The 11,241-nt window shown below is 43.5% G+C and overlaps 1 protein-coding gene across 1 annotated transcript in view; it reads right to left on the reverse strand.

The window, feature by feature from the left end:
- The window catches only part of rhcgb (Rh family, C glycoprotein b), a 33,787-nt gene extending 22,760 nt beyond the window's left edge, over nucleotides 1-11,027 (reverse strand). The window contains exons 1-3 of the mRNA XM_063066089.1: nucleotides 10,653-11,027; nucleotides 3,868-4,060; nucleotides 54-204 (exon numbers count right to left, since the gene is read on the reverse strand). Coding sequence (XP_062922159.1) covers nucleotides 54-204; nucleotides 3,868-4,060; nucleotides 10,653-10,836 — 528 coding nt within the window. The 5' untranslated portion in view covers nucleotides 10,837-11,027. The remainder of the gene's footprint in view (nucleotides 1-53; nucleotides 205-3,867; nucleotides 4,061-10,652) is intronic.
- Between the last annotated feature and the right edge of the window lie 214 nt (nucleotides 11,028-11,241).

The following is an 11,241-nucleotide window of genomic DNA, read 5'->3' on the forward strand; positions in this document are numbered from 1 at the left end:
CGGTAAAAGTACAGTAAAGACTAGCCACTGAAAAGGAAAAATGGACAACTCACCCCCAGAAGGCTCAGTATGATGTATTCATTCACTGCATAGAGGGTCACTTCAAACAACGCCATGATCAGCAACTGCACTGGACTGACTTTTCCAAGGACGGCTCCAAATGAGATCAGCACTGAAGCAGCACAGAAATCGGCATTTATCAGACTGGGAATAGAGGAATCAGAACAAAATAGCGGGATCAAATAACGGTTGCTATTAGAATCCTGTAGTGGTTGTGATAGAAGTATCCATAAGACCGTAAGACCATAAAACATAGGAGCAGAATCAGGCCATTCAGCCCATCGAGTCTGCGCCACTATTCCCTAATGGCTGATCCCCGACTCCACTCAACCCCTTACACCTGCCTTCTCGCCATAGCCTTTGATGCTCTGACTGATCAGGAAACTACCAATTTTTGCTTTAATTATACCCACTGTCTTGGCCTCCACAACTGTCTGGCAGAGCATTCCACAGATTCACTACTCTCTGGCTAAAAAAATCCTCCTTACCTCTGTTCTAAAGGGGCGCCCCTCAACTTTGAGGCTGTACCCTCTGGATACCCCCATCATAGGAATCATCCTGTCTACATTCACCTTATCTAGTCCTTTCAACATTCGGTAGGTCTCAATGAGATCGATCCCCCCACATCCTTCTAAATTCAGGCTCAAATCTGCCAAACGCTCCTCATATGTTAACTCCTTCATTCCCAGAATCATTCTCTGGACTCTCTCCAATGACAACACATCCTCTCTGAGATATGGGTCCTAAAATTGTTGACAATACTCTAAGTGCAGACTGACTAGTGCCTTATAAACCCTCAGCATTACCTCCTTGCTTTTATATTCTATTCCTCTTAAAATGAATGCCAACATTGCATATGCCTTCTTTACCACAGTAAATTAACCTTCTGGGAGTCTTGCATGATGACTTTTAAGTCCTTTTGCACCTCTGATGTTTAATTTTTTTCTACATTTAGATAAGTCTGTCCTTTTGTTCCTTTTACAAAATACATAATCAGACATTTCCTAACATTGTATTCTATCTACACTTTTTACTCATTCTTCCAATTTTTCTAAGTCCTGCTGCAATCGAATTGCTTCCTCAGCTTCTTACCCTTCCACCTATCTTTGCATTATCTGCAAACTTTGCCACAAAGCCATCAATTCCATTATCTAAATAATTGACAAACAATGTGAAAAGTAGCGGTCCCAATACTGACCCCCTGAGGAACACCACTGGTCACTGCCAGCCAACCAGAAAAGGCCCTCTTTATTCCCACTCACTGCCTCCTGCCTGTCAGCCATTCCTCTATCCATGCCAGTAACATTCCTGTAATGCCACAGGATTTTATCTTGTTAAGCAGCTTCATGTGTGGCACCTTATCAAATGCCTTCTGAAAATCAAGTAAATGACATCCACTGCCCCTTCTTTGCCACCCTGCTTGTTATTTCCTTGAAGAACTCTAACAGATTTGTCAGGCAAGATTTCTCCTTACAGCATCCATGCTGACTTTGTCATAATCTATCATTAGTCTCTGACCACCTCTAAACCTCATCCTTAATAATGGATTGCAATATTTCCCAACCACTGAGGTTAGGCTAACTAGCGTATAATTTCCTTTTTTTTGCCTTCCTCCCTTAAAGAGTGGAGTGACATTTATAACTTTCTAATCCTCTGGAACTATGCCAGAATCAAGTGATTCACGAAAGATCATAACCAATGCATCTGCTTTCTCTGCAGCTCCCACTTTCAGAACTCTGGGATGTAGTCCATCTAGTCCAGATGACTCCTTCACCTTTAGACCTTTCAGTTTGTTAGCACTTTTTCCTTTGTAATAGCAATGGCACTCACTCCTGCTCCCTGACACTCACAGACCTTTGGCACGCTGTCTGTCACTATGTAACCAACTGCCACAATTCATATTTTTCAAGTTGTATATATCCTTGTCCTACAGATTACTGAGCCAGTTATGAAAAATGTTTACTATTGTGTTCAAGATTCAAGCAGCAAAGAGAAGATGGCGGCACGATGCAGCGCGTGCGGCCGCTCCAAAATGATATCGGTATTTGTTAAGTAGGTACCGTGCACGATCCTGATTTGATGGAGACAGACGTGAGAAGCACGGAGGAACATCTGGAGAAACTTCTGAAATGCCCGCTTCGTTGCCGCTGCTACTGTGTGATCAAGAATCTCCGAAGAGAAAGGCCCCAAATCCTCGGCTTTGCCTGTTGCTTGGCGGCTGGGGCTGGTGTTGAAGCGCTCGGCAGAGATGGTGCTCGGTGCTTGGTGTCGGAGGGCTGGTTGGAGGCTCGAAGTTTTCGGGCAGACTCAGAGTCGGCCGTGGTCGGGTGCTTCCAGAGTGCTGCATCGGCAAATTTGCAGCGCTGGAGGTTCATGGCAGGGAGAGTTTTTCTTCCTTCCACCGTCTGCGTGAGATGATGGGACTTTCGAGAGACTTTGAGACTTTTTTTTACCATGCCCGTGGTCTGTTCTTTATCAAATTACAGAATTGCTTTGCACTGTTGTAACTATATGTTATAATTATGTGGTTTATGTCAGTTTTTCAGTCTTGGTTTGTCTTGTGTTTCTGTGATATCATACTGGAGGAACATTGTATCATTTCATAATGCATGCATTACTAAATGACAATAAAAGAGGACTGCGTGTCCTCATAATCTAATCTAAAAAAAAGTTTATTTATCAAGTATACAACAAAGCATACAGTGAAATGCATCCTTTATATTAATAACCAACTCACCCTGGCGGCAGTGCTCACTGATATCTTTAACCTCTCACTTTGTTAGTCTGAGGTACCCACCTGCTTCAAGCAGGCTTCAATTATACCTAAGAAGAATGTGGTGACCTACCTCAATGACTGTCATCTGGTAGCACTTACATCCATGGTGATGAACTGTTTTGAGAGGTTGCTGATGAAACATATCAACTCCTGCCTGAGAAGCAACCTGGTTCTACTCTAATTTCCCTACCGGCACAAAGGTTCACAGCAGATGACATTTTACTGGCTCTTCACTCAACCCAGGAACATACGGACAGCAAAGATGCATACATCAGGAGGCTCTTTATCAATTACAGCTTGGCTTTCAATACTATCGTCCCCTCATATCCGGCCTGTAATGGAGAGCGACAGTAGGTAGGAGGGAAGGGTTGGATTGTTCTTAGGTTAAAATGTCAGCACATCATCGTAGGCTGATGGACTGTGCTGTGATGCTGACTGACTTGAGTTCATTTCAGAGCCTGACACTGGTTACTTCCTTAACCGGAGCTAGTGAGGCATAAACTGCAAAGGGCAGTGTTTGAACGCATGCCAATGTGACCGCTGATTAAGTATGTCTTCTCTCCATATCTTTGTGTAAAAAAAGATAAACCCACACTGCAGATCCATGCTTCCCTTTGTATCCAAAGGCATTTTATAGCTTTTGTAGTATTGTCTCTGTTTCTGTCTTTGTTCTGTTTTCCTTCCTGCTCCATTAGCACACACCAACCTGCTATTTTCAATATAACTCCTTTCTTGATAAGCCTGCTGTTAACTATTGTCATTTACAACACATCCCCAGGCTAAACTGACCACACCCACACTGATATATTCCCTTTGTCATTTCCATCCACCACCCTAGAGTTTCTGCAACTTAAAACTGACTTGTTTCTCTCACTCGGAATTCTGCAAACGTCATTGCCCTGTGGCATTAATGCTGTTTCTCTTTCCATAGAAGCTGCCTGACCTGCTCTGCATTTACAGCATTTTATGATTTTATTTCAGATTTGCAGCATCGGCTACTATTTTTTTTATTTTCAGCCTCTAAAGCTCACCTTTCCACTCCAATTTTGATCTTTCCATCGCTGTAATCTAGGGAATGAAACCATCCTTGCATCAGCAGAGCCCACTGGATACTGAAGGATGCTACAAGGAAGTTGAATCCGACACTGCCAAATCCATATCTCCTCAGGAACGTCATCAGAAATCCAAATCCCACGAAAATCATCACATGAACATCTTGAAAGCCTGTGGTCAAAAGAACAAAAGTACTTGAGATCACTTCTAAGAAGGCAAACTACTTGTTATCCATGTTATCAGCAAGGGAGATGAGGCTGAGTACAGGGCTACGGTAGGAAACTTTGTCACATGGTGTGAACAGAATTATCTGCAGCTTAATGTGAAAAAGACTAAGGAGCTGGTGGTAGACCTGAGGAGAGCTAAGGTACCGGTGACCCCTGTTTCCATCCAGGGGGTCAGTGTGGACATGGTGGAGGATTACAAATACCTGGGGATACAAATTGACAATAAACTGGACTGGTCAAAGAACACTGAGGCTGTCTACAAGAAGGGTCAGAGCCGTCTCTATTTCCTGAGGAGACTGAGGTCCTTTAACATCTGCCGGATGATACTGAGGATGTTCTACGAGTCTGTGGTGGCCAGTGCTATCATGCTTGCTGTTGTGTGCTGGGGCAGCAGGCTGAGGGTGGCAGACACCAACAGAATCAACAAATTCATTCGTAAGGCCAGTGATGTTGTGGGGATGGAACTGGACTCTCTGACGGTGGTGTCTGAAAAGAGGATGCTGTCTAAGTTGCATGCCATCTTGGTCAATGTCTCCCATCCACTACATAATGTACTGGGTGGGCACAGGAGTACATTCAGCCAGAGACTCATTCCACCGAGATGCAGCACTGAGCATCATGGGAAGTCATTCCTGCCTGTGGCCATCAAACTTTACAACTCCTCCCTTGGAGGGTCAGACACCCTGAGCCGATAGGCTGGTCCTGGATTTATTTCATAATTTACTGGCATAATTTACATGTTACTATTTAACTATTTATGGTTCTATTACTACTTATTAATTATGGTGCAACTGTAACGAAAACCAATTTCCCCCAGGATTAATAAAGTATGACTATGACTATGTGGAGCTACATATCAGAGGAGGAAGTTTCAAGGTATTCAAAAATCCAGGGAACCGTTGCAACCAGCGAAGCGGTTTTGAAGTGACACTCAAAATGAGTTCCAGATAAAACAATGTATTTCATAAGCACGAAGGGTTCTGCAGATGCTGGAAACGTAGAACAACACACAGAGTGGTTAGCACAATACTTTACAGTACCAGTGACAGGGGTTCAATTCCCACTGCTGCCTGTAAAGGGTTTGTACGTTCTCCCTGTGACTGCATAGGTTTCCTCCGGGTGCCCTGGTTTCCTCTCACAGTCCAAAGGCTGTACTGGTTGGTGGGTTAATTGGTCGGGGTAAATTTCCCATGAATGAGCTAAGATTAAATCAGGGGATTGCTGGATGTGTCCGGGGGCCTATTCTGTGCTGTATCTCAATGAATGAATGAACGAATAAATAAATAAATAAATTGCTGGATAAACTCAGCAGGTCAGGCAGCATCTAAAGAGGAGAACAGTCAACATTTATGGTCAAAACCCTTAAGAAGGGTCTCAGTATGACATATCAATTATTTATTCCTCTCCATAGACACTACCTGTCTTTTAAAGATTTAAAAAAAAATTGGCCTCGCTTGTCACATGTACATCAAAACATGCAGTGAAATCAGATCGGCAATAATTGTACTGGGCAGCCTGCAAGTATCCCCACAGTTCCAGCGCAAACGTACTGTAGCAAGCCCACGTTCCACTGACCCGAGCCGTGGGTCTTTGGAATGTGGCAGGAAACTGGAGCACCCACAAGGTCAGGGGGAGAATGTACAAACTCCTTACAGACAGCGGTGGGAATCGAACCCCAATTTGTAATCACTGGAGCTGTAGAGCAACGCGCTAACTGCTAGGCAACTTGCCGCCCTAACCTCCTGTCTAACGGAGTTCCTCCAGCTTTTTGTGTGTGCTGCAAAACGGGTCCTGAAGAATGGTGTCAACCCAAAGCATCAACTACAGTATGTGCTGCCTGCCCTGCTGAGTTCCTCCAGCATTTTGTGTCTATTGCTTTGGATTTCCAGCATCTGCAGATGTTCTAGTCTTCCTAATGTACTACCCTTTTGGTTAAAAAATGCTTATCAACCTGAACACTTTTCATTATCAAATTAACATCTTTAAAATGTGAACATGTATTATTCAACACTTCCTCAATACCACACTATGACCACAAGCTTAGATTTAGTGTTTGCACATCTGGAGGGGTTTTTACACCCCTACTGCCTTCAGCTTCAGGGTGTACAAGTGTCTGGCTGTGAGAGGGCCCACCTAGTCAGATCCTCCCTGTGTGGTCAGCATATCACTCCCAGCATATGCTGTCCCTGGGATGTCTGTGCCGAAGATGAGACAGTCAGGTGTGAATCAGGTAGGGAAGGGGGGATGGAGAAGGCAAAGGTCCATGTCACAGTTCATCCCCAGCAACTAGCTAACTCTCTGACTTATGGGATATCCCCAGGGCCACGTACGCAGACATTATCTGCCGCTGGAAGATCATAAGATCGGTGAGAAATGCTCTTTGATCTGCCCAAAACTTGTTGGTCTCCCAGAACACATGATATCCGTGCTGCCAGCCAGCACAGTCCAGGATTCAGGAGTGTGCTATTTCATCGATTCTATTGTGTTTCTTTTGTTTACTGTAAATGCCCACAAGTAAATGAATCTCAGGATTGTATATAGTGACATATGTATACACACTTTGATAATTTACTTCTAACTTTGAATCATAATGCAAAGTCATGCATCACAAATGAGCGTCAGTGTTTTGCTTCTGTGTTTACCCGAAGCTTTCTCTTTGTCCATTTGCTCTCTCGCGACCTCTTTGTCAAGTTTTGGTGATTTCTCTCTTTTTTTTCCATCTGCTTCACTTGTTAGCAAGTATCTATGTATCTCCTGCTCTCTCTCTATTTGTGCCCTGTTTATTTGTCATTCCTCTCTATCTGTTCATCACACCTCCTCCCTCTGTCACTCTGCAATGTAATCCTTTGTCATGTTCTTTTTTTCTCTTTCCTACTTTCTGACTCTATCTCTTTTTTTTATGTCTACTTCTTTATGTTTCTACCACTGTCTATTCTCTCTCTTTCTCCAAATATTCACAGTATGCATATTACAACAAACTGTTGTGCAGTTTTCAGGCTGAATAAAAATTTCCTGCTCAGAGCAATGTCCAGCCAACTGTAAAAAGAAATTAGAGTGTTCGTTGGTTCCAAGCCAAAACCTTCATCAGGACTCGAAAAGATAGGGGCGGAAGCCAGAATGCAAAGGTAGGAAGAGGGAGAAGAGTACAAGCTAGCAAGCTTGACTCTTCCCCTCTCCCCACCTTCTTATTTGGCTTCTGCCCCTTCCTTTCCAGTTTTAATAAAGAGATTTGGTCCAAAACACCAACTGTTTATTTCCCTGCATACAGGCTACCTGACCTGCTAAATTCCCAGCATTTGTGCAAGTTGTCCTATTGATTTATCAATTCATTATCAGCAATTTACTTCCCCCCATAGACGCTGCCTGACTTGCTGAGTTCCTCCAGTGTTTTGTGTGTTGCTTAAGAAACTGCAGAACATCTCGTCTATCAATTCTAGCTTAAAGATATGAAGGTGAGTTTTCATATCATGATATCAGAATCAAGTTTAATATCATTGGCTTACATCATGAAATTTGTTAACTATACAGCAGCAGTACAATGTCATACATGATAATAGAAGGAAAAAGAAAACCCTGAATTACAGTATGCACAGTATATATTAAAAAGTTGACTTAAATAAGTAATGCAAACAAAATAGGAAATAAATAAAAAACAAGTAGTGAGGTAGTGTTCTTTGGTTCAATGTCCATTCAGAAATTGGATGGCACAGGGGAAGAAATGAAGCACACATTGGGTGTGTGCCTTCAGGCTTCTGTACCTCCCTCCTGATGGTAGGAACAAGAAGAGGACATGTCCCGGGTGGCAGAGGTCCTTAATAATGGATGCCGCCTTCCTGAGGCATCGCTCCTTTAAGATGTCTTGGATACTACAGACGCTAGCACCCATGATGAAGCTGACTAGTTTTACAACTCTGTAGCTTACTTCAATCCTGTGCAGTAGCTTCCCCCAAACCCAACCCCATACTAGACAGTGATGCAGCCAGTTAGAATGCTCTCCATTGTACATCTGTGAAATTTTGCGAGTGTCTTTGGTGACATACCAAGTCTCCTCAAACTCTAAATGGTATCTACCCACTGTCTTGCCTTTTTTAAAACTGTATCCATATGTTGGATGCAGGTTAGATCCTCAGAGATCCTGACACCCAGGAACTTGAAACTGCTCACCTGAATTATATTCAGCAGTGTGGTTCAGAATTTAAAAACACTGCCTCTCTTCTTGGTTGGATGATTTCATCATGGCTGACTTATTATCCATTCAACCCATTCTCTTGCCTTCTCCTTGTAACATAGAAACATAGAAAACCTACAGCGCAATACAGGCCCTTCAGCCCACAGTGCTGTGCCGAACATGTACTGACTTTAGAAATTACCTAGGCTGCCCATAGCCCTCTATTTTTCTAAGCTCCATGTACCTAACCAGGAGTCTCTTAAAAGACCCTATCGTATCTGCCTCCACCACCATCGCCAGCAGCCCATTCCATGCATTCACCACTCTCTGCATATAAAACGTACCCCTGACATCTCCTCTGCACCTGAAAACTGTGCCCTTCTCTCAATTAAGGACTCAAGAGGTGGCACATTTAATCTGAGCATGTTAAATCTGAGCTGGAATAGGAGCCCAGAGCCCAGTTCATCTTTTGCTTCTTCCAATTTATACATGCTACCTTATTCTGGTTTACTCCTGCTTTGGGAACAGTTTTTTTGTTATTATTTGACATATTTGATGCCCTTATTAATCAAGAACCTTAGAGAAGCTGGAAAGATGTGTTCACTCAGTCAGGCTAATTAACACCTCCACCCATCAATCCACCACTACATACACATCACTTGCGTCACTTTATCTACCTATAATCAAGCTATGTATATAATTTACTTGTATGTTGTGTTTTATAGAATTACTTTTGTATTGATATTTACGGTGCTTTTTTGCTTTGCTTATTGTATTCTTTATGCTTAGAAACATAGAAACATAGAAAATAGGTGCAGGAGTAGGCCATTCGGCCCTTCGAGCCTGCACCGCCATTTATTATGATCATGGCTGATCATCCAACTCAGAACCCCGCCCCAGCCTTCCCTCCATACCCCCTGATCCCCGTAGCCACAAGGGCCATATCTAACTCCCTCTTAAATATAGCCAATGAACTGGCGTCAACTGTTTCCTGTGGCAGAGAATTCCACAGATTCACCACTCTCTGTGTGAAGAAGTTTTTCCTAATCTCGGTCCTAAAAGGCTTCCCCTTTATCCTCAAACTGTGACCCCTTGTTCTGGACTTCCCCAACATCGGGAACAATCTTCCTGCATCTAGCCTGTCCAATCCCTTTAGGATTTTATACGTTTCAATCAGATCCCCCCTCAATCTTCTAAATTCCAACGAGTACAAGCCCAGTTCTTCCAGTCTTTCTTCATATGAAAGTCCTGCCATCCCAGGAATCAATCTGGTGAACCTTCTTTGTACTCCCTCTATGGCAAGGATGTCTTTCCTCAGATTAGGGGACCAAAACTGCACACAATACTCCAGGTGTGGTCTCACCAAGGCCTTGTACAACTGCAGTAGTACCTCCCTGCTCCTGTACTTGAATCCTCTCACTATAAATGCCAGCATACCATTCACCTTTTTCACCGCCTGCTGTACCTGCATGCCCACTTTCAATGACTGGTGCATAATGACACCCAGGTCTCGTTGCACCTCCCCTTTTCCTAATCGGCCACCATTCAGATAATAGTCTGTTTTCCTATTTTTGCCACCAAAGTGGATAACTTCACATTTATCCACATTAAATTGCATCTGCCATGAATTTGCCCACTCACCCAACCTATCCAAGTCACTTATTGTGGATTTAAACTGCATCGGATCTGGAATAACAACCATTTCCTTCTGCTTTACGTCCATGTTCTGAAGAATAACAACAAATTCTTGAATCTGTAATATGCAAATGTTACAAATTTCGCTAACACGGTAAAATGCAGAGATGCCGATTTGATATACGGTGGCCGACCTGAAACTACCGCTTCCCTCTCCTTACCAATGCTGCCTGACCTGTAAAGTATTTCCAGCCAGTTCTGCCCATTAGCAGAATTAGGCCATTCGGCCCATGAATTCTGCACCGCCATTCCATTCCAACGCGGCTGATTTATTACCCCTCTCAACCCCATTCTTCTGCCTTCTCCCAATGATCTTCGACGCACTTATGATCAATAACCTATTAGCCTCCGCTTTAAATATACCCAATGACTTTGCTTCCATAGCCGTCTGTGGAAATGAATTCCATAAATTCACCATAAGGCACCGGGAAAGGAAAGGAACGGATGACACTATTTAATTACAGCAAAACAGTGCAGCTGCTTGAGGTTTGAAGTGAAAATGCGGACGTCGCCGGTGGAAACAGTCTCAGATCAATGAACTTTCATGCAAAGTTCACTGATCTGCAAGACCACCCAGCACTCTCACTCTTCCTGCCGTCATTAAGTGCTCCGGTGTTTCCCGGAGAGAAACATTTACCTTTGGGGGATAAGAACGCGTCGTTGCTATACTTACTGGGGTACCTGAAGTAGAAGTCGTTCTCCAAATCGCTGCTGATGTTACGAGCTACTTTGGTTTTGATCCAGTGGGCATCTGATTCTTCGTTATATCTGATGAAAACGCCGAAGAGAATAATCATCGCCAACTGCCAAACGAAACAAACGACGGGCAGTCTCCAGCGCATCAGGGTGTTCTTCATTCTGCTATCTCAGAGCGTCTTTTTTCTCTCAATGTCTATAAAGTTAACTTCGCAGTTAACTCTTCAGAGGAACGAGAAACTATTTGGACTCTCAAAGTCAGTTGTTCAAACGCAAGTGAATCTTCCTTCCCGTGGCACAGAGCATTTAAATTTTGGGAAGGGTTGGACCTTCGCGAAGGCGGGGACTGAAGTGAAATTCAGCTGCCTGGGGAAAAGATTGGAGTCGAGAAAATTCGCCAAAATCAAAGCCTTTTGTTAGTCTAAAGGAATTCTTCAGATGTTTTACTGCTACGCGATAAGATCTCTGTTGCCCTCTGTCTGGTTTACCTACGGCGCAGATCCGATCAGGTCCGGGAGAATAGCAGGGAGGGTCTTCATTAGGGAACTCCTTGAATTCCAGCTGTG

This window comes from Mobula hypostoma, chromosome 13 (genome assembly GCF_963921235.1).
Source record: "Mobula hypostoma chromosome 13, sMobHyp1.1, whole genome shotgun sequence".
In the NCBI taxonomy this organism is placed as follows: domain Eukaryota; kingdom Metazoa; phylum Chordata; class Chondrichthyes; order Myliobatiformes; family Myliobatidae; genus Mobula; species Mobula hypostoma.